The sequence below is a fragment of the Mytilus trossulus genome, unplaced genomic scaffold (genome assembly GCF_036588685.1).
Source record: "Mytilus trossulus isolate FHL-02 unplaced genomic scaffold, PNRI_Mtr1.1.1.hap1 h1tg000373l__unscaffolded, whole genome shotgun sequence".
NCBI classification, from domain to species: Eukaryota; Metazoa; Mollusca; class Bivalvia; order Mytilida; family Mytilidae; genus Mytilus; species Mytilus trossulus.
Window position 1 is genome coordinate 428,849 of NW_026963340.1, and position 24,856 is coordinate 453,704.

A 24,856-nucleotide genomic window follows, 5' to 3' on the forward strand; every position below is an offset into this window, starting at 1 on the left:
AGACTTGAAATTGTTTTACAAGTGTCATGTTTGGGCCTTTTATAATACTAGTAGCTGACTATGCGATATGGGCTTTTCTCATTGACCGTACGGGGACCTATAAATGTTAATGTCTGTGTCATTTCTCTTTTGGAGAGTTGTCTTATTGGCATCATACACCATCTTCTTTTTTATAATTAATCACAAATCTGACCCGCGCGTTTCGCCCGAAAATTACTTCCATATCTCATAACTTCCTTTATAGTTGTCTCTTCTCTCATTCCCATATTTTTCGACATTCTTAGTTCCTGGAGTTTTCTGAATTCTAACATAGTTCGTATTTTCCCCATCTCCAAATTTCCTGAAGCAATTTTATGATGTACTAGTATGTAGCACTATTAATCATAATATGCACAAACAGAAATGTCATAAGACGTTGGATTTTTTTTTTCGTGATTAATTCATCACCATATTTTCATCATATGCTATTAGATTAGCGTTTAGTGTAAAAAGCCGTCGAAAAAATCGGGATGATAAAACGTTATTCCGGTAGTAATAAAACAGGAGATAATCGTAACTAGAGAGTGTTTGATTGAAATAAAATCAGCAGAGACCCGTTAGTATAGAAAGTCCCCTTAGATTGAATTAAACTATTAACTTCCCCAAAGGCGACAAAGATAGCCTCTTTCGAGATACAGTCTTTAGAACTTTTTTAAAGCTTGCTAGAATCAAAGAAAAGTTATCAGGACAGTATTTTTTGCTTTTCTTAGCGTAATTTGTTCTCACAAAAAAATGTATCTCCCATGCCTATCAATTTTGTGCTTAAAACTAGCGCTTTAAAGACATCTTAGTTCCGCTAGGACTAAAAAAAATAATTCATTCGGCCTTTGGTATAATGCAGAATGCAAAGCCTCTAATAAAAAAAAAAAAAAAAAAAAAAAAACGGGTGCATATATCAACCAATCAGGATTAGCTATACTTGTAAGACCAAAATAGGCTCATAAAATGGCAGCGCCCGGCCATACAATCTAATGTTGTATTGAAACCTGTAGTCGGTTTCACGAAAAAAAAAACCCAACAAGATTTATCGTAAATATGCTGATTTGTTCATGACTTACGATCAATCCTAATCGATAGTTAGTTTTTTTTTGGGAAACCGACTCCTGCATGGTTATTCAAAGGATTTGTGCATTCTCTAAGTTAATAAAAAAACAAACGAAAAAGAGCATATTAATCTTTAATAAGATAATGGTAGCAACAAAAAAAGTATCATAATACTTGATATCAGAGCATAAATGATTCCTCTTTTGGCAAACAATTCTTTTTATATGCAAACACCTTAACTTCCGCTAAATGCATGTAGTTCTTCCAGGTGCTTATAGAAAGCTTGACTACCCGTCCTTTAGGAGTTTTATTGCTGCACTTCAAAATAAGATGCTGTCCATTTTTAGCCGGGCCTCTATAATAAGCACATCTCGACCGTGCCTTTGCTAAAGTTGGACCAACCGAAATAGTCAATGCACGGAGTCTATTACCTAAAACGAAAATAATATTATTTTTTAAACTGCCGATGACCAGTTCCTTCATTAAAAGGGAAGTCCTGCAAAAAAGAACAAATTTTCCGAATATCACTATATGCCTGGCATTCCAACAATACATGCAAGACAGATTTTTTTTATGTATCAATTTCAATTTCATGCAGATTTAGGTAGTAGTTTGTTTAAACAAAAAGCAACGAAAATCCAAAAATTCACATTTAATTATAATTATGGCTGCTTTGTAAGATTTTATTTAATAAATCTTATTATACAAAAATATAGTCCGAAACAACTCGGAACACCAATGATCGTACAAATGAAGAAAAGAAATTTGAACCTTTTACGTAACATTCAAAAGTCGTGGTGTAGTGTTTAGCGTATCCACTACTATCACAAAGATTCCTAGTTCGATCCCCACTTTTCTTCAGTATCGGATGAAAAGACTGTGTTAAACGAGTAATTTTTCTCACGTGTATTAAATAAAAATAAAGTCAGTATATCCAAATTTTTATGTCTAGTTTCCAGGTTCCCATATCTGTTGTTGTCCGGTCCATACTTGATTGTCCAATCTCTTATGCCTTCTTCCCATTATACAAGAAAAGATAGAAGGAAAATCAACATTGATGACAACATAGGATGGAAAATTTTGTCCTGCATTTTTTTAGTTGTAATCTCTGTCCTGCCTTTTTATTTTTCACTCTTTCCGGTCCTGCTTTTTTTTAAGTTTATCCTGACTTTTTTTTGCATAAATCGTCATCCTGACTTGTTTATTGCAAATGTCTCATCCTGACTTTTTTTTTTACTCAAAACTCCTCTCCTGCCTATTTTTTTCAAATTTCATACGAAGAAAAAACGTCCTTTGTGCATAATTGAGACGCGTTATGCATGGTCGTACCTTGGACGATTATCCGTGTTTTCGGCTTGTGTGGGACGTGTAATTATGGGGTGTTTGTACGACTTCTGGATGCACATGGTCTTGTGTTGCCTTTGTGCATATAATTCGTTTCGAAATGCTATATAAAGGATGATGCAGAGGTTAATAAATCATTAGTCGTGGCCTGGACCGTGGGATGACGAGAACGTCGAGAACAAGAAAGCCATCGGGCTTGCATATATGCCCTCCTGATTTCTCCCCAGGCCATCCAGTATAACTGGTGCCAATCTGAACACTGCTCAACCTTTATACCGTTTTATTCATGTACTAGCATATACAAATTCAAGGACATATGCCAATTAAATATCAAAACAAGTTTCGTTGAATGTAAAGATGCGTTTTTGATATGCCACGGATGCGTTTAATCTGTTCATGGAGCGCTGAAACTATGCCAAGCGTATGTTACAAACATGCCCCGCATACGTCTGAGTAATAAATCGAAAGTTCTTGATACTGAACGAACTTATCTGTACCGTTCTTTAACGCGCTTGAAACGTATGTACTACGTGCATGTTGAGAACAGGTTAACGCCTGAAAAACGCTAGAACTTGTTCAAAATTTTTATGCTGCATATGAATTTCTTGTTTTTATAGCGTTTATCAAGCGCATATCATTGTATTTTGACGTATTTCAAACTTATGCAACGCGCGTCAAACAATGACTAAGTGTTCATCATGCGCGAACCTATTGTGTACCGGGACTTAGTCTAACGTAGATGAACTGCACGCTACGAAGAAACAAACGTCCTCTGTGCATATTTGAGACGCGTTATGCATGGTTGTACCTTGGACGAGTATCCGTGTTTTCGACTTGTGTGGGACGTGTAATTATGGGCTGTTTGTACTACTTCTGGATGCAAATGGTCTTGTGTTGCCTTTGTTCATATAATTCGTTTCAAAATGCCATCCCAAGGAAGATGCAGAGGTTAATAATTCCTAAGTCGTGGCCTGGACCGTGGGATGACGAGAACGTCGAGAACAAGAAAGCCATCGGGCTTGCATACATGCCCTCCTGAGTTATCTCCAGGCCATCCAGTATAACTGGTGCCAATCTGAACACTCCCCAATCTTTATACTGTTTTATACATGTACTTGCATAAAAAAAATTCAAGGACATATGTCATTTAAATATCAAAACAAGTTTCGTTGAATGTAAAGATGCGTTTTTTATATGCCACGGATGCGTTTAATATGTTCACGGAGCGCTGAAACTATGCCAAGCGTATGTTACATCACGCCCCGCATACGTCTAAGTAATAAATCGAAAGACTTGATATTGAACGAACTTATCTGTACCGTTTTCCAACGCGATTGAAACGTATGTACTACGTGCATATTGAGAACAGGTTAACGCTTGACAAACGCTAGAAATTGTTCAAACTTTTTATGCTGCATATGAATTTCTTGTTTTTATAGAGTTTATCAAGCGCATATCACTATTTCGACGTACTGCAAACTTGTGCAACGCGCGTCAAACAATGGTTAAGCGTTCCTCATGCGTGACTTAGTATTTTTTTTCTGAACGTCTTGTGCACGTCGGTCTTTACGCTAATGTGTGACGCCGGCATTAGTGCAAACGGAACATTCCTTCCTAGCTATAACATTGAATCACTATTGTCATGATCGTAAGCGGGTTACGAATGATCTGAATTTTAATCAGATTGATATTCAGATAACATGATCATTGAACATTATTCTAAATATACGGCCGGTACATATACGAACCTTAATCTATATTTCTTATTCCTGATTTGTAGAGTTTTTCAAACATCAGGGATTCATTTACTTACCGGCAGATACTCTATTCCAAATTTCAACATGATGAATTTTGTAGAAAGATCCGAGGTCTACCCACCAATATGGATTCCTTTGAAGAGACGTATGGAAAAATGTATTGGTATTGCCGTCATTCCCAAGGCTGGGGGTAAAATGGTAAAATCTTGAACTCTGACCTGACATTTTCCGGAGCGCCACATCTTCCAAACACATATCATGTGGAAGTGGATCTAAAAAAAAAAGAATAAAAACACGTTTATTTGCTCGCATTATTTATAGAATAACTAATGGAAGAATTCAAATATCGAAAAATATTCAACGAGTGACCGAACAGCACATTAATTCTCGAATGCGCGTAGCGCATGAGCTAACTATCAGTGTTGGTCGATCACGAGTTGAATATTTTTCGATATTTGAATTCTTTAAAAAGTTATTCTTTTTATTACATTGGCAAATGGCTTTTTTTTAAAGAAATTAATGTAAAACATGTTGGGAACTAAATCTTTCTTTCGACGCATTCACAATTTGTTTTGGTCCGCTGTTATCGATGTCTTGACAACGCCTTTTGTTGTATGACGTCATAGAGTGACCTAACCACGTTTATTTCACATGTGAAATTATCGGTTTTTATTTAACTGGGAAATCAATGTAATTTATTGCAACCAATGTAATAATAATAAAAATGTAATTCATTGTGAATAAATTGCTCAGAAAAGAAAATATAAATGTGCAAAGTTACACGTTCTGAAAATCAATTTATAACTGTTGTTTTAAGGGCATACGATACAGTTACAGGGAAGGTAATGACGTTGCTAACGTAATTTGTTATTTTCGCGACGTCAAACTGTGACATATCGGGAAAAGATGCATTTTTCGACCGATTTTTATCATTCAAACTGATATAATTTGAAAACGAGTTCATGGACCCCTGTCTTTCAAAACGGCATTTTGTTTCATTTTGCAGGGAGATTATGTGACCCAAATTTTATAAAACTGTAAATAGAGATTTTTTTTTAATTTTGATAAACATGAGGTAAAAAATGACGTTTTTTCCTCAATTCATAAACATTTGATAAATATGAGTTATTTCTGAATAAAAAATTGCATATTTTTTTAGGATATTTATAAAATACAGAAATTACCGATTATTTAACAAAAAACTATTTGTGTTTATCTTTTATAACAAAAATGTTATGTCTTTCTTTCGAAAAAGAAATTACGGCCACAAATCTGAATTTTTAGGAAATATACAAAATTTCGACCTAATTTTACTCAAAAAGTAGCACATGAAGGTATATTTTTTATTACATATTTGATTTAATCAGGTAAAAAATAGCCTATAAGCAAATTTTCATGAACTTGTAAATACAGGATCAAAACTGTATCGTATGCCCTTAAGGCTCACAATAAAAAATGGACACATATATATGGCCGTATTTTCACCTAAAAATACTCTGTGTACAGACTTACCTGCACAGAGTAGTTGAAGTGAAAATACGGACAAATGGATTCATTTGTTATGATGAACCTAGTAGACACAACAGCCTATTGTTCATGCACAATTTTTTTGGAATTTTGGATCATCAATGCTCTTCAACTTTGTACTTGTTTGGCTTTATGAATATTTTGATATGAGCGTCACTGATGAGTCTTATGTAGACGAAACGCGCGTCTGGCGTACTAAATCATAATCCTGGTACCTTTGATAACTATTATGCGCATCAACTAACGCAACTTTGAATTGAAATAAATCCTTTATGACGTTGTTTCTAGCAATGAAAAAACGTCAATTTTAACGTAATATTTCGCGTTTTCACGGATTCCAACAAAGTGTTCTCTTCATGATAATTATACCTTATGTAAGAATCCTTGGTTTTGATTTAGTTGACAGCCGGTGTATTTTTCAATAATTTACTGTTATCAAATGAATATCGTTCATTTTTTAACGCCGCCGGGGTATATGCTAAAAGGATATGCCTTTTTAACCCTCTCTGCCGACCGAGGTATTTCAAACAGATATATCATGAGGGATATTTTCGAAAAATACCAGTCGAGAGAATGTTAAATTTTGCGAACCGTAAGGCGAGGGAAATTCATTTTCATTTTCAAGACTTGTATTTGTCGCAAAAACATCTGTTTAAAATACGTCTTCCAAGAAAAAGAGGAATTAAGAGTCGCGCTGATATCAAGTGGACACAAAAGATACCTCACCATATTAAATCTTCGTTCAAATAAAAATAATAAACTATGAATTTTGAACTCGACTCTATGCATTTGCGCCGATCCGCATTCCATTTTTTCTTTCACTTGCGCATATTTTGTCTTTCGTTTGCCCCGATTGTGTACATGTTAATTATGAGGTGACATTTGTTTGTATGCCCCGTTTATTATGCCCCATTATGGGCATTATGTTTTCTTGTCTGTGCGTCCGTTCGTCTGTCCCGTTTCAAGTTAAAGTTTTGGTCAAGGTAGTTTTTGATGAAGGCTAGTGATAACAAATATAATTGGCGGAATTAAAGGAATCAAATAGGAGCAAATTAAAGATCAACTTTTTAATCTGCGCAAATCGTGTACGTCAGTGTAACTTTACACTGGTAAATTTTAATGTCTTACTTTTGAAATTTGAATTTATGTGATTTTCCAAATTGAGTATTCAGAAGGTAAGGCCGATAAATATTTTTTTGTTGAAATTTTGACAACGTGGCAACGTAGGCATGTAACTTATTTTTTGATGATTCTCGTAAAATAATGTTCGATCTTGCAATGAAGACAAGTTAAAATTGATTCATACTGCTTATTTGACAAAATTTTAATGTAAAAATAAAACTATGACACTGGTTCATTGTGTCAAGAAGGAGAAATGATAAAAATTTCGTCTAATATCACTGGAGCTTTATACAGCTAATTTCCTACTGCATGTAGAGCAACACTTTGGTTAGCTTGCTTGCTTTGTTTGTATATTTTGTACAATTATATTGGGATAATTTGAAAATCATATATATATAGGTTTACATACCTATATATAAAGATGTCAATCTTAATAACAAAGCTTGAATAAACATTTATACAAACAAAGCAAGAAAGCCAACCAAAGTTTTACCCTACATGCAGTAGGAAATTAGTTGTAAGGCAAAATAAATTGATATAATTAAAACCCAGCGAATGTGAATTAAAATCAAAATTTTCGGTGTTTAAAACTAAATTGTATATTGAGTCTGTAGTAAATTTAACTTATGACAAAAACCATTGCTCCAAGTATAATATCCAACATATAATTTCTCACTTTCCATAAGCTAAAATGACCGGAAAGATTGAAAATCAAATTTCTATTTTCAATGCCGGCAACAACTTTCTTTTGTTTTAATTTCCAAAATAAGCAATTTAGATTCTTAATATTTTATTCGGTTTTGAGGAATCTTACTTTGTAGTTTTCAACGAAAAATTATCATCTAATCAAATGACGTACAACAATGTATAGACGTTACGCGCGATGTTCGTACCTCATTGGAAAATCGGTGTAGTTGACATGATGCAAGTCCAAAATATTTTATTTTGTGATATCATATTCATTGCTATTGTACGCATTTTGAACAAAATTTTTTTTTTTAAATAAAAAAGAAAAATATTTGTTGAAACTATGTTTTATGCTGCATGCGACAAGCTTCAGTTTTGAAAAAACGGCTATTTTTAGGCTGTCCCGCGTAACATATTTCATTTATTGTAACGATTAAACTGTGATTTTCGTCTAAACTATTTAAAAGCAATTATCTGTAATGACCAAAATTAGCTGGAAATGCATGGTTGCATATGTTTTGAATTTCAACATAAATTTGAAGGACCTCCTAATATATGTTAAAAAACATAACTTTGATTCATTGAAATGTTTTGGTTAACATGGATACGGCATGCAAATTTTCCTTACTCCACAATTCCTTATAAAAGATAGCTAACTTACTACAAAGATGTATTTTCATTCTTTCTCTAATAAATAAATCTCCATTACTGGTTCCATTTATAAGAGTGATATCCAAATAATTCTTAAATTTGGAGAAAGAAAACTTTATATGAAACGAAGTAATATGACCTAGATTCGGTCTAGCTGACCTAATTTTGAACACAAAAAAAAATATTTTGTCAAAATCAGAAGAATTAATTCTTTTTCCCATTTGGAAGAAAAAATATAAAACTACATATTTCAAGACAAAAATTGGTGGGGTCTATGCTTATTTAAAAACATTGGATTCCCCCAATTTCCCTCATTTTATACAAGAGTTAATTCCCCTTGCAGAACTCTTCAGTGTAAAAGTCAGTAAGGAGTGTGTGTTTGGCAGACACAATCTGAACACTATTTTTTAAAGCAAAAAATATTATCCATACTTAATGTCTTGGAACATTTGTTAATTTTTCTATTATTTAACAAAAAGGTTCCTTAATTTTTTATGCATTTCTTTATGACGTTTTGATGACGTCATAGAAAAAATAAAGTGTTCCATACTACAAGGGCAAATCTGTCCCACGGGAGGAAAACAACTGGTATTCCAAATTTGAGAATCAAAAACATTTATCTAAAAGGAAAAAGGTTATTATTTGTATTTACTACATCAATGTTATTTTGCTTAATTTTATGAATTTAAAGACAAATATCCTAAAAAAATATATATATGGTAATTTATGAGCGATTTTTCAAAGGCTTACAAGGTTGTCGCACCGCCATTTTTAGACGTAAAAACGAACTCAACTCAAATTTACATCAATTGTTTGCTTATCAGAGCTCTTATAATGGTAGAATTTTATTATTTTTTAAAATGTTATTTTTCTTAACTTTTCAAAAATCTAAAGTACATCAATTTTCGATAAGTAGTTTTAAAAAACGCACCGTCGATTTTGCGGAGTCTTACAAGAATGTCGCACATGCTTAAAACCAACGTTTCAGTCGAAGTTTTGGTTTGAACGTTACGAAATATTCGCGACGTTATGTTACGCTTACATGTACGAACATCGCGCGTAACGTCACAACGTAGATCTTAAATATTCAGGAAAAAAGGAATACACTAATTAGATGAAATTTTGATACGTTCGTCTCAGCCATTAAAAATAATGGTATAAAGAAGTCCGACCATTGCTATGTCTGCCCGTCTGTCAACAGTAGCGAATGAGTGCGTTTGGGTAAACTTCTGAAATTGACGCGAAAAAAAAACCCACACATCTTGTCTGCTATGGTTGAATAGTCTGTAAGTTAGCCAGTGCCATCTTTCATTTCATTTTTATTTTATTAATTTAGCTACAGGACAGAGGACAAAACAGACCTTCCTAACAAAAGCGGCGTAAAAGGGTTATGTCAAACAACTTTTCATTCAGACGGAAGGTATTTCTGAAGGTTGATATTATGCGGCAAAAACATCATGAGATCTGATACTGATATATGCATTTTTATCATATATTTAGTACAAAATACAGCTATTTTGTATATCTAATAAAGGTTCTTTTTTCCAGTCTGTATCACCTACCCTGTATCGCATACCCCGTATCGCATACCCCGTATCGCATGGTAAAACCCGTATCGCATCCCCCTTTTTTTTTTTTTTTTTTTTTAACTTAAGTCAGTTTTTTTTGGGGTTTTTTTTGCTGAAGAATTTTTTTTCTATTAAAATTTTTTAATATTAAAAAAAAAAAAAAAAAAAAATTTGAAAAAAAAAATAAAAAAAAAAATAGGTCAATTTTTTAATGACGTCATTGTTTGGTATGTAACGAACATCAAGTTTTTACAACAATTTTTTTGGCACACTAAATGCAACTATAAAAAATACAAAACACTCAATAATACAATAATAAACAAAATATTTCAAAACAACAGATTGTAAGGTAACCTCATAGAAAAAAAGGTGCTTCGTATAAATAATTGAGCAGTTATTTTAAAGCTTTGAAACATGACAAAAGCAGAACTGAAGGTAACCCAGTGCTATGGATCAGAAAACAGTTCATATAATATAAAACTCTTCTGTTGAAATATATGATAAAGCGTATAATATATGGCAAAATCCGTATCACATGCCGTATCACCCTCGACCAATATCATCCCTCGGGCATAAGGGCCCTCGGGCTGATATTGATGTCTCGGGATGATACGACATATGATACGGATTTTGCCATGTATTATTCTCTATGTAATAATCTCTTCGACTTGTATTACCGGATATAAAAGAAGTTGAATATAGCTGTTATTCTTGGAAATTTAAATGTGGGTTGCAAACGTCCAATATGCGATTTTTTTCAAAGAGTTCGCCAGCAAGGAAAGCTTGTACTATGACGTCAGATTCAATGTTCCGAAGAAAGACAACACGAACGAGAAAAAAACCCATGAAAATTACTCAATATTTTTTTACCTTGGGACTGATATTGGTTTCTCGTGATGATACAGCATGCATTATTCTATATGTATCGTACTCTTGTAGTTTTTGAAAAAGAGTAGGCTAATGCCACTACAAAGCAGCACTCGCACCCGCAAAGTGGATTTAGTTTAAATATAATTTATTTGCAAAAGTAGCAAAAGGGATTGGACACAAGTTAAAACAACATTAGAGACGTCCTCTTCCAATATAAATATAAGCGCAAAGTACATTAGATAATGGCGAACAAAAACATAGTAGTAATGCATGTAATACATACTTCAAACAAAAATTAGAAATAAAAAGAAAAAAAAATACAATATAATAAGGAATAATAATGAAACAACTAGACTGGAGTGAAAGGTTGTAAAGTAGAAATTTAGAATGTTAAGTGATTGTTTTAAATCTTTGTGTTATTCTGATATAAGATTGTACGGACTCAAACATGTCTTTGTTTTGCTGAAAATAAAGGTCACCGTCACCAGCTAATAGAGGCTCAATGGATATAGTATAACTTTCTAATTTTGAAAACAGTATTTCGCTTGCTTCGTTGTGAAAAGCGCACTCTACAAAATAGTGTATACTATCCTCAACAGGGTGGCCACAGCTGCATGCGGGACTTGGTTTAATATTAACACGATGTAAATCTGAAATTAAAGAACTGCACATATTTCTCAAACGTGTATGAAAGATATTAAGTTTTCTATCCCCACAACTAAAATAGGAAGGTGGCTGTATCAATTTGGACTTCATCTTTCGTTTCAAGTGGAAAGGGGTTATTTTAAGTTGCAAAACTTGTTTCCCAATCAACTATAAATAAATATGTTTAAACTATGCCCTTAAAGGGAAACTTCGCAAAAAAATCAAAAATTCATATTATGTCCATTCTGTATGAAAATGCTCAAATTTATAAATATTAAAGTTTTATTCCGCTAGATAAGAGATCACCATCGATTTTAAATTTTGAGTATCAGTTCTTTGCGTTCCGCCATTTTGTTATCTTGTCCAAATAAAAATCACGATATGTCTATAAACCATAAAGAAACAAAACTACAGTAACCGATGTTGTCGTAATTACGTGTCGATATCTTGTCAATCGTATGGTTATTTTATCTGACTAACTAACTTGATTCGGAAAGTGTTCTTATATTTTTAATAACCATATAGTCTGTTATTTTTAAACTGTTAATATTGGAATTAGTTAAAAAGTCAAAGTTCAAATCATAAATAAGAGTTCCGTGAAAATTGTTTTCGAAAATCTAATTCGTTCATAATTCTTTAAAGTAATATACTTTATTCAAATAAATTAGGATCTTCGCTCCACTGATCACCCGCATGGCTTAAGGTATTACTCCCAAAGGTATTGTGAGGGGTGTAAGGTGACACGACCAGGTATTCAAGCGATTTCCTGTCGGGCCTGCAAGTTCATGCATCGTTTCACTTCTGTAGGTATTGATCAGTGTACACGGCCGATAACTTATAACTTTCCATTTTGAACTATCAGGTGCATGTATAATATACATCTCTGTCTTGCGTTTCCGAAAGTGATATAATATACTAGTCATTACTTAACTCATACGCTTGTTTATAAATAAAATTTCTGCTGTAAAGAATATTATTTATAAAATAAAAAAAAATGATACCAAAAAAAAAAAAAAAAAAAATTGAAGATATACAAATATACGTATTTTTTCCAAGGGTTAATTTGGGGAAAATCAGAGACATATAATTGTATTATATGTCTCTGCGCGGGACAATGTAATATTTACTCGTTGTCAATAGTAAAGGACATAGTTGGATCATTCCAGAAATGTTGATTAAAAAAATGTGCGCACTTGTCGACGATTCGTTTATACGCCCGGATAGAAAGTTACGGAACTACAGCGCAATTTAAAATATATACATGTATACATTGAAAATAAGAAAGAAACATACATTTTGTGCAAATTGGGGTAAAAGTTTTGTAAATAGACTAGTCCACGTATACCAACAGTATGTAATCATCCAATTCGATAGACTATTGTATACCAAAAGAAGAAGAAGAAGAAGAGGACCAATTTGATTTAAATACAGGTCGATCTATAACTTGCTTTGGTTCCTCGAAGTTATGAACATAGTAAAATCACAGATTTATATATCAATTAGATTGTTCTCGAATAAAGAAAGAAATTCGTCATCACCACAACTGTTCCGACATATGCAACTGGACGTACACTAATAATCCCCGAGGGATGTGAATATTTTCTAGGAAAGCTATTGAGTATTAAAGTTTCAAATCATTTTCGGGATTTATTTTCTTTCTTGATATTCAATGACAGCAAATTTAAAGAATAAACTGCTTGTCAGATATTTGTCCGCTTTAGGGGTATTCTTGCCAGTTGAACAGACTTATAATTACATTCAAAAATAGGGAAAGATGACATTAAATTCGTTGTCTTTTGTTTTTAAACATCTTTGGTCAAATAGTTATTAAGTATTATACGTTGTGAGACGAAGACTACTTTAATAAGGACGTCCCCGATTATGATTAAATTTGGTTGACGTTTTTCACACTTGATAAAGAATATCTATTCGTAATTTTTCGATTCCATTCCAAGAAGACCTTAAATTTGCTGTCAATGTTTTAAGACTTCTCAAGTACAAAAAGTATTTTTTCTTTATTCGTTCATATTATATTCCGTTTCGGTAGAGTTATCTTCAGTGAGTTCCAGTTATTAATTTGTACGTGGCTTTTAGAAAGTCTAAATCTAAGTGTTCTCATTCATTTATTTGCCTAATAAAGACAAATAAAAATACTTTGGTAAAGCTATTTATAATTTCTCAGTTCTCCTTTTTATTAGACATCAATCAAGGACAAAAGGTGTACATCATTTCAATCGGACATATGAATTAAGTTTCCCGTCTTTAACCAAAAACTGTTTATTTCTTAGTAAATTAACTTATTTGAATTCAAATAAATAATAGCACCAAACATAATTAAATAATTCCACGGCGATCAATTTTTATTTGTCACCAACTTGAATATATATTTTAAATATGTGTATTGGATGCTCCCCTTGTCTTATAATTCACTGATCCGAACAGACAGTCACACCTGGCAAGGTGTGCCCGAGAGGCGTGGTTAAATACCGAAGTGCAAATAACAATTTACCTTTCAACAAGCCATCTACGAGTATTCCTACATAACCGTGAATACACACATCGTAACAACCAAGTCATAGCAGAGATAGTAAAAGGTCAATAAGAGTACACCAACATATTGTCTTTACAGATTATTGTACTTTACTTTGTTCACCTTATCAGTCCGAAAATACATTAATTAAAAATCAATTTATAACTTTTTGAGTTGTCTACAAAAATAATTCGAATATATACGTTTAACATAGAAAATTTATCTCATGAATATGTACAATTGAACGTATGTGCGTTTTATCTTCTGATTATCGGATGGTTATTAGATAAAGCATAAGTCATCGGCGCGCTTACGATTACGTTAAAATATGATTAAAAACCAAGACTTTTAATGATTGTTTTTTAAATCCCGGCATGCAAAAACCAGGAGAAAACGTCACGACCTACAGGAAGTAGTTAATATTTTTTCATTAAATATTGAATTTCTCCTTTATTACTTTACATATAGCGATAAAACTTTGTGAATATATATATTATGTCATAATGAACATATTTAAACCATAAGTAACAAATCGTGAATTTTCCCTTTAAGGTTGTTCGCTCCTCTTGCTTTTTGAATTTTTGCCAGATATTCGGATTCCTCCGGTTTTATCCATGTAGTGCCATTTAAAAAATTGCCCACTTACCCCTACTTTTATCTTCATAATTATATTACAGATAGTTTAACAGCCATATTATTTTTTTTCATTATTTTTGAAAGAAAAATTGTGCCAATGTTAAATGTGTGAAAAGTCTAGAGAGAATCATTTCCCGCCAAATTTTCAATGGCTTATATCTCTAAAACAAGCAAACGGACCCCTATTTTTTTCAGGTTTTTTAGTTCCTTTATTTCTAATCCTTCAAATTATAACAGTCCTTACAACAGTTTTTTTATTTTGAAACAGAGTAGCGAACATACTTAACTCAATCGAAAGACACGATAACACAAACAAATGAATATACACTGAACAAATAAATAAAGGAGTCTAAATTAAAAATGATATAATTTGTTCATACTTTTCCTAAACGTAGTATCTATTGATATATGTTCAAAAATATAATAAAAATGAGAAGTCACCGCGCATTTTTTAAAGCTAAATATAAAAAAGAAGATGTGGTATGATTGCAAATGAGACAACTATCCACAAAAGACCAGAATGACACAAACATTAACAATTATAGGTCACCGTACGGCCTTCAACAATGAGCAAAGCCCATACCGCATATAGTCAGCTATAAAAAGGCCCCGATAAGACAATGTAAAACAATTCAAGCGAGACAACCAACGGCCTTATTTATGTAAAAAACATAAAGGTTATTTTGTATGCATTATACAGGAAAAAAATCATCATTATGTGATTAGTAGCTAAACTAAATGATTGATTCAAAAATAAAATACGAGAAGACAGATTTTAGAAAATGCTTTGAGAATATTAAAAGGAAAGATTGGGTCACCGTGCGTTTTTTTCTCAGCTAGAATTCAAATCTATACCATAGGCAACTCTAATCCAGCTTTTGGAGTGAAACAGTTCGAAACCCAAATTGAATACTTGTACAAACAAGTTTTCTATAGTAACCTTTTCATATTAAGTTTGTCCTTTTGTTGAAGGCAAGACTTGATGAGTGTCATTTTTGTTCCTTCTGGTTGTCTTACAACGGGTTACCAAACACTCCAACATTAAATTATCAAATTCAATATTGTGATCCCGCCAGTACGTTTAATATCCTGTATGTGTATGTGCCCCAAATTAGGAGCCTGTAATTTAGTGGTGGTTGTCGTTTTTTTTTTTATGTCACAAATTTGTTTTTCGTCTATTTTTGTGTGCCTTAATTAGGCCGCTTTTGTTTTCGTTTGAATTGTTTAACATTTGTGATATGGGGGCCTTTTATAGCTGACTCTATGGTATGGGCTTTGCTCATTGTTGAAGGTCGTACGGTGACACACATGCGTGTATATAGCGGCACGGGACGTGTGTGCTTTTTATAGGACATTTGCTCTTTTTATATAGCAAATTCCAACAGTAGGTTTGAACTGGCAGAGTTAAAGTCATGATTTTAATCATGGTAAAGGTGGCTCGGGGCTATTCGAAGTTTCTGTTAGAAGTGCCGTTAAAATAACCCGCTATGTATAATTTTATAATTTTAGTCCTGTTTCTAAAGCTCATACAAATACTTTAAATATTTTCAGACAATGTACATATATTGTATATATTGAACATATATATCATGTTATGGAGGGGTATTTGCGAAAAATACAAGTCGAGGGACTTAAATTTCCCGAGCCGCTAGGCAAGGGAAATTTGTCCCAAGTCTTGTATTTTTTGCAAATACCCCTCCATAACATGATATATCTGTTTAATTACACCGAATAAATTTTAATTTACACTCTCTGTACTAGGAAAAGGAAATAATGATTTGAGGACAAGTACTGTCATAAAATATACCGCGGGAACTATACAGGTACGTTTACGCGTTCGCGCTGTATTTATGTAACGTCATATCCGAAAAAATGACGGGAAGATGCTCGCGAGGGTAAAAAGGAATATCCAAAATGGCTAATACCATGGTATTTGAGGCCTATTCACCGGCAGTGATGAAAAACAGACAGATTAGTTTGAAATGAGGAAAAAATGTTAGAATATGCGAAAAATACACTGGCTATCAGCCAATCAAAAGCTGGCATTCTTATATAAGGTGTAATTAACATGTATATATGCCCATTGGATATCAGTGTGCTAGAGATAACTGGTTAATAAAAATATGTATATAGGTCTGAAAATTACATTCAACAGTGTTAGAATATATACACTCGTGGGACAAAAGTGAGTTCTCACTATAAAATAAATGTCTTACGTTTCAACTTCAATCGATATTTTTCAAAAACAATATTACCAAGTAACTGTATGAGCGATTCTTATAAAATAGATATCAAGAAATGTCTCACTTATATTGTTTATTTGGCCATAATTTACGTGTGTTTCGTTTTCATTATCTGATGGGTTAATCACAAATGCATTTTTTTACGATTTTAATTTGATTAGAATACATAGCAAACTTTTCAAAAAATATTTTTCTTTGTGTTCATCTCGTCAGAAAATTAGAGTGAGCATGCATAATATAATGGCCAAATAAACAATAAAACCTTCAAAATTTCAACATCTTATGGTATTTATTTGATATAAATCAGTTCTGTAGCTACTTAGTATTTTTTTTTTTAAATATTGACCGTATATATAACAGTTTTTGTTGTTATTTCTTCATAGACAGTAAAGGTACATAACTGTAATGTCTAAAGTATTTTATTCTATATAGGGATCGCACAATAACCAAAATAAAAAGGTATATAGTAAAGAAAACATACACTCTTCTATAAACGTAGAAAAGTGTCTATAAAACACAAAAAATATACCGATATCTCAACAATAGAATAAAAAGATTGTGATAAATCTACTACCAACAACCATTTTTTTGTGTATGGGCTGTGACTATAATATGTATGTTCCAGGTATGACCAAGGACGTACATGTATCACTAACATCTAATATACGTCCTTCGTTGTATGGCAAAACTGATTTTTTAGACTTTGATTAATTTCCTTTCTTCAATGAAACTACCAAATTGTGAGTCAATAAAAAAATATCCGAGTAAAAAAGAAATCATTGATTTAATACACGATGCTGAATTTCTGAAAGTAAATTTAGACAAACGACAGTCGACTCATATTTCATTTTTCCATACCTTCATGATCATTTGACGACTTTTCCATAATTGTTTTGAGCATGTCTACATGGCTTTTAAGTTTTTCTTTCATCGCGGTCTCTATTGTCAGGATTCTATTTGCAAGCATTTGATTAGTGACCAGTCTCCCGTTTGTATCGGCAATGGAAAGTTTGCATGCAGACGACAACACAATGGATCCCAATATCAAACCAGTAACATAGTAAAGCATTTTACCAAATTCCATACTTTCGCTAACAGCCAACAGTAAATATTTGAGCTGTAAAAAAAAGAAACATTGGATATAAGATATTATACTATACTATAGGCCAAAAAGAAACGTTACATTGGTTTTAAACCGACCGTGCAAGGGCTGTATAGCCAGTCTGAGAAGGTCGTTAATAACTTCCATTTGCACATTGGTTTTTCATTAAAAATAAAACCAAACATATATAAAAATTAAAACTCTCAATATTAAAACTAGTCAAATTTACTCATTTATAAAAGTTCTTAGTCGTAATGTCCATTTTCTAATTTTTTAACAAACACGCATTTATTCAAATAGTTACATGTAAAGAGAAATAACTATATGATCATTATGTCATATTGTTTATAAATTGTTAAAGGTCGCTTTAAAAAATTGATTCGTGTGTTGTCATGATCAGCAATATCTCCAGATGCATCGCCAATCGAATATCTTTTAAACGAACTTGGACGACGTTTCAGAAATAGCCAAAATCCACCGGAAACTGTCGCCCAGCTCCGAATAGCACTTGGAATTGAAAATTATCCCCAAGACTTCATTTGACGTTTAATTTATTCAATGCGACGGAGGTGTCTCGGTTGATCATAAATACAAGAGTTGGTCATACACGGTACTGCATGACAAGTTAACTTTGACTGTGTACATGTTTACTCGTCCTGCTTAAATTGTCCGGAACTCTGCACTATTGTTTTAAATAAAGAGAAAACTTGTTAGTGTTTCTTCAAAATGACGCAAGTTAATTATATTTCATTAACTTATTATTATCTTTTTTTTTGTTATAAAAAATATATAAATGGCATGTTTCTTTTTTTTTCTTAGTCCATTTTTTAGTCTGTTACGCAAAATATCAATCAAAAAGCTGCATGTGTATTAAGCAACTAATTCGAACGATTTAAAGTATATTTTAATACCTGTTATTGAAAGTTCTCTAGAAAATAAAATGACACCGAGCATACAAGTCTACAATCTTACCTTGACGTTCGTCTAGCCCTCTTGCTGCCAAAGGGACATTTATGGCTTATACATACTAATGTTGTTTATTGTGTAGAACGTCAATGGTCCATTGTTAACGTCACAATATAGACGGGTACTGAAAACGTCTAAAGACGGCACGAAAATGAAGATTATGGCGGGAATAAAGTAATAATAATAATGAATTCCTTATTTAAAGAGAGAAACTTAATCAGAATAAGTACAATTTTCATTGAGGCCCTCGAACAAAAAACTTGAATACGTAAACTAAATAAATGAAGTTTTTATTACTTTATAAGATAACTGTTAAAAAGAAAGGACACGGCAAAGTAACTGCATGTAGTCGTGTATGCTGAACTTTATATGGAATCAACTTTTCGTTTAGATAAGAATTAAATTTTACCAATTTTTTTATATGAAAAAAATAAAAATCATATATTTAATATTTAAATATTTTATATTTAATATACTATTCTGTTATTCTTTTATTTTTGTAAATATCTATTGTGGTGTATTGTGTTCCTCTTGCTTACGAGAAACCGATTCGTAATACTAACTTATTTTTTTTTTTGTAATTCATATAAAAGGGCTGATAAATTTATTTGCGTGACGTCTGAAAACAAACATGATATAGATGGATAAAATAATATAAATTACGATAAGACATAGGCATACCAAATAGTATTGTCCGTTTTTATTATAAACAAAACCTGGAATTCCAAAGGACATTTGGCAGTTTTTAGACTAAATAGTAATAATAAGATGTGACGTCTTCATACTGCAATCGTAATAACTCTACAGATTTCGTACTTTAACCTAACACTAAAAAAAGGAAATGGTTCGGTAACGAAGTAACAACACAGATTTTATTTAAAGACGAACACTCTGAAAAACTTTTGTTAATGTGTTTTAAGTTTGCCTTTTTTTGCTATTTTATTATTATTTTTTTATCTATAGTAAAGGATCCTACAAATTAATGCAAGATACAGTCACAGAAAATAATTATATTTATAAGTACGTCTGAGTCAGTGACATCTCTACAACAGATCTATTTATCGAATACATGTAGATAATCGAGCTGATCTGTAAAAATAACATCTCCATGACTTATAAATCATGTGCTGTAGTACGCCGCTAGATTAAAAAAACTGGCGAGGAAAGATAGCACACGGCCACTGAAAATTTATTATTGTGAAGCCCCGGTGGCCGTGTGGTCTATCGGGACGGCTGCAGTGCAGGCGATTTAGTGTCACGATATCTCAGTAGCATTGGTTCGAATCCCGGCGAGGGAGAACAAAAAATTTGCGAAAGCAAATTAACAGATCTTAAATTGTTTGGTTGATGTTTAGAGTTGTTGTGTACAGTTAATATATTTATACGAGTCTAAATTGAAAACTAATTGGATAAAAACCGCAATTTTTATACACGTGCATGTAAAACAAATTTTGTTGTAGAAGGGTCTAAAAACAACACAAACAACATTTTCCAAAAGACCAAAAAAGTAAAAAAATATATTCAAACAAAACGCATTTGACTAACAGGTCGAACAACTGATGTTCTTTAACCCTGCTGACTGCAATTGGCGATTGCCAAATAAAATTGATCACAAGATGTAAAAAATGGATCTTAATATAAATTTAATATTAAACAGAAAAAAAAACAACTTGTGGCAACGATGTTATGCCACAAACATACGGTGTCAATATTTTTTTAGTACACCAGATCCGGATTTCGACAATAACTGTCTCCTCAGTGCTGTTAGGGATCGAAACGGTACTTGGAAGGCCATTTAAAAAATACCCTCATATATATATGTTTAGACGAGTTGTATATACATTATGTACACAGCCATGTATCACAATCATTGATGGCGATCCGATGGATCAATCTGTTGTAGAGTTGTCACTGACTCAGACGTACTTATGAATATAATTATTTTCTGTGACTGTATCTTACATTAATTTGTAGGATCCTTTACTATATACATAATTGAGCTGATCTGTAACAATAACATCTCCATGCCTTATATAACATGTACTGTAGTACGCCGCTAGATTAAAACTGACTAGGAAAGGTAACATACGGCCACCGTAAGCTCAATTTTTGTAGAGCCAAGGTGGTCGTGTGGTCTAGCGGGACGGCTGCAGTGCAGGCGATTGGGTGTCACGATATTACAGTAGTATGGGTTCGAATCCCGGCGAGGGAAAAACAAAAATTTGCGAAAGCAAATTTACAGATCTAACATTGTTGGGTTGATGTTTAGACGAGTTATAATCTTTATGAAGTTGAGATTTAGGTAGGTTGGTACCCTCCGTAAAATATCCAGTCATGATGCCTTTGGAATATATAAATATTAGGTCTTGTCAAGAGTTTCAATAACGGCTGGGTCCTATACAGACAATAGGTCACCGTACTACATTTAACAATGAGCAAAACCCTTACCGCATAGTCAGCTCATTTTTATTTTCGCTGAAATGTCCTTAATATCGGCGCTGAAATGTTCCATATTTTTACGCAAATCTTCTGCCATTTCGCTGTGTGACATTAGAACTTTGACCCAAATTTCACGGTCAACTGAACATTGAAAATGATAGTGCTAGTGGGATATACTCTGGACACATTCTTGTTTTTTGTCTTAATTGCAGAAGCATTTGGACAGAACGTGAACTTTAACAAGCTATTACATGTTTCGCTGCTAAAGTTACTTATTTTTTAAAAAGTGGCCACATCTTATATAAGAACGGAAAAATAATTAAAACAGATAACCTTCAAGTAAGTCTAGACTAAGAGATTTTAAAGATTGGTTACCTAGTAATTAACTTTACATGCATAATGCAAAGCTTTTTTTGTTTCGAGAGTTATAGTTAATTCATGGAGAAAAGTTCTTTATTTGATGATTTTAATCAAAAAAATGTAAGAGCTCTCCTGACTCGCTATCTTTGCTTAAAACTGTGCTACTAGTGCGGCTTTAGGGGTGGGGCAGGGGCCTGTCCCTCCTTTTTGAGGTATTTTTTTTTGTTAGTGTAATATGAATCACTGAAGCGAGCGTGTCGGAAGCGGACCCCTTCTTAGGCAGTCAGTGGGCCCCACTTAATAAAAGTTCTTGATCCGCCACTTGAGACAAAACTTGCATTTAGGAGAGCTATAGTATTTGATATTCTTTGTGTAAATACTTTTTTTGCGTTCATTTACCTACAATGTATTTTTCGTCTGAATTAGTAATTGTTTTAAACCTGTATATTGATAATGAACATATAAAATTATAACAACTTATAATACATGATTTATTTTAAAATGCGTGTCCATAAAAGAGGGTTTGGGGCTTACGGAATATAGAATAATGGGCAAAATTGCAGAACAAAAGGCAAAAAAAATTGAATAGAGAATAATGCGGTGCTGAAATATAAAGAATAAAGAATACTGGCACGGAATATAGAATAATGGGCAAAAATTGCAGAATAAAAGGCAAAAAAAACCACCAAATAATAAAAAATAATGTGGTGCTGAAATATAAATAAAGAATACTGGTAATACACAACAAAATTGATAAATGAAGGACCTCTATCCAAACTCTTATGATAAAAATAACCTATCAATACAAAACACATAATCATCATGCACACACAACACTTTTAAAAGTTATCTTTCTAAATTCGTATCATGATAACTTGACGTTATGTAATAAAAATGACGACGGCACAGTTTTTCATGTTTTTTTTTGTCAAAATGTTAATTTTTGGCGTTGCGTCGCTCCAAGAGAGATAAACCAATAATTTAGGAATAAAAAAAATCGACATAATATTGCCTACATATATAGCCTACAGAAAGGCAGACACATATCTTGGGGGAGCTATTATAGGGGTTTTTTTTACGAAAAGGGGGGGGGGGATTAGGATAAAAGGATGAAATTTGAAAACAATAGGTTTGAGTAAAAAACGCAGGATGAGCTACTTTGCTATAAAAAAAAAAGACAGGATGGTAGTTTATGTAAAAAATAAAAGTCAGGATAAGCTTAACTTATCGAAAAGCAGGACCGAATAGTCCGAGTAGTGAAGAAATAAAAAAAAAAGACAGGACAGAGATTACAACTAGGAAAATGCAGGACAAAATTCTTAATCAAACCTCCTTTCTCAAATTGAACAATACTATGTGTAAGGAGACGGGGAATGCCAAGATATTCTCGACAACCTGAAACTGCCCAAGGGAAGTACTAAAATATTGATGCATGGATCTCTAGTTGTTTCAAACATTGGTCAGACCAATACATAATCTCTTTAGTAAAAACATTGTTTGCAATCTGCACCAAGTAACACATACATACAAAATAAAGTACTGTTAATTTTTTTTTGTGTATTGACACACAATACTTTTACAACGTATTAGAGAAACCCAAATGAACTACTTTTTCCGGGAAATAAATTTCTAATCATGTTTATTTTTTAAATTAAACAAAAAAAAAGAGAAACAACAAATGAAATTGATGAAATATAATTACCAGACACATGTCCATTACACAGTACATATTCTTTACAATTAATTTATAAATTATTGAAAATCTTTCAAAATTGGTAAAACCTTTGTGTATAACCTTTGTTCATCATGCACATTTTCTGTTCTTTTTAGGGATAAAACAACTTGCATCTTACTGCTTAATCGAGTAAATCATATTTAATCAATATTAAACGAAAATTTATAGCAGAAATCGTTAACATCATGGCTTTAATTTATATGAGGTACCATATTTCCGTCTTACGGCTACGTTCACGCGGGAAATATGATAGAAGACGGGAAATGCGTTGCCGTTTTTCTGAGAAGCACACGTTTTGCAACGTCACACGTATGAAACGTCAAGGCGGTTTTGGCGCGACAAAACAGTCGGGAAGCAAATCTCAGACAATGTGACTCGTACTATAGCCCGCCTTTCAGAAGTTGCGCTAATTTTCGCGATAGAAAAAATGGCTGCAGTTCGAAAAACGGGATAGCACATCCTCATTTTTACGGAAATGTTGTTAACCTTGCCCGGAAATTTAGAAATGATCCATGTAAACTTGTTGCTCCTATAAATTTATTCTAAAAGTTTACCTATTCAACACTGTAATAAGATCATTGAATATTGTTTTTATTGGCATAAATATTGATTTTTTTATCAGTAGATTTAAAGCTAACTAAATATTACTCGTATGTTATAGATCTATACATATACATTTTCATGTACTTAGTATCTACAATCTGTCGATACCTGTAACTTGGCATTGCACAAGGTCATGTTTTTCTCTGGCTGTTTATGATGTCTTTACACTAAATCCATTGTATGTTGGATATGTACGGATTGAGTGTTTAGTCAAAGAGGCATTATTTTTTTATTAGTTGTTAGTGGCTTTGAACTAGCTGTCAGATAACTGCGAGTACTCTTAGATCTGTTCATTGTGTCTTTTTGTGTCGGGATGTATAAGTACCCGGTCACGTCCCCTTTTATTTTCATATGAGTTAAGCCTTTTTCAACTGATTTTTATAGTTCTTTTCTTATGTTGTACTGTTATACCAATGGCACAGGTTAGAGGGGGGGGGGGGTCCCGCTAACATGTTTAACCCCGCCACATTATTGATGTATGTGCCTGTCCCAAGTCAGGAGCCTGAATTTTAGTGGTTGTCGTTTGTTAACATGTTACATATTTGTTTTTCGTTATTTTTTTTACATAAATAAGGCCGTTAGTTTTCTCGTTTGAATTGTTTTACATTCGGGGCCTTTTATAGCTGACTATGCGGTTTGGGCTTTGCTCATTGTTGAAGACCTGGGTTTGACACCATTTCTTAAGCAACAATGTCCGGAATCTGATGTTTAGTAGTTGTCGTTTGTTGATGTGGTTCATAAGTGTTTCACTATTCACCTTTTTTCTATAGTAGATTAGACCGTTGGTTTTCCCGTTTGAATGGTTTTACACTTATAATTTTTAGGAAAATTTACAGCATGCTGTTCTGTGTGAGCCAAGGCGACGTGTTAAGACTGTACTTTGACCTATAACGGTTTACTTTTATAAATAGCGACTTGGATTGAGAGGTGTCTCATTGGAATTCTTACCTCTATATATTCAATGCTCTCTGTGAACAGTTTTAAATTA

At 32.8% G+C, this 24,856-nt stretch overlaps 1 protein-coding gene across 1 annotated transcript; it reads right to left on the reverse strand.

Annotated features, from left to right (window-relative positions):
- Nucleotides 1-1,200: 1,200 nt before the first annotated feature.
- Nucleotides 1,201-18,853, reverse strand: LOC134701915 (uncharacterized). Its single transcript, XM_063563023.1, has 4 exons — nucleotides 18,738-18,853; nucleotides 17,522-17,780; nucleotides 4,241-4,456; nucleotides 1,201-1,514 (listed from the first exon to the last, which is right to left on the reverse strand). The coding sequence occupies exons 2-4, from the start codon at nucleotides 17,745-17,747 to the stop codon at nucleotides 1,264-1,266; spliced, it is 693 nt and encodes a 230-aa protein (XP_063419093.1). The 5' UTR covers nucleotides 17,748-17,780; nucleotides 18,738-18,853; the 3' UTR covers nucleotides 1,201-1,263.
- Nucleotides 18,854-24,856: the final 6,003 nt, after the last annotated feature.

Coding starts and splice junctions, on each gene's coding strand:
- LOC134701915 (XM_063563023.1), bottom strand. CDS start 17,747: ATGGAATTTGGTAAAATGCTTTACTATGTTACTGGTTTGATATTGGGA. Junction 4,457..17,521: donor GTCGTCAAATGATCATGAAG/GTATGGAAAAAT, acceptor TTTTTTTTTTAG/ATCCACTTCCACATGATATG. Junction 1,515..4,240: donor TTGGAATAGAGTATCTGCCG/GTAAGTAAATGA, acceptor TTTTCGTTTTAG/GTAATAGACTCCGTGCATTG.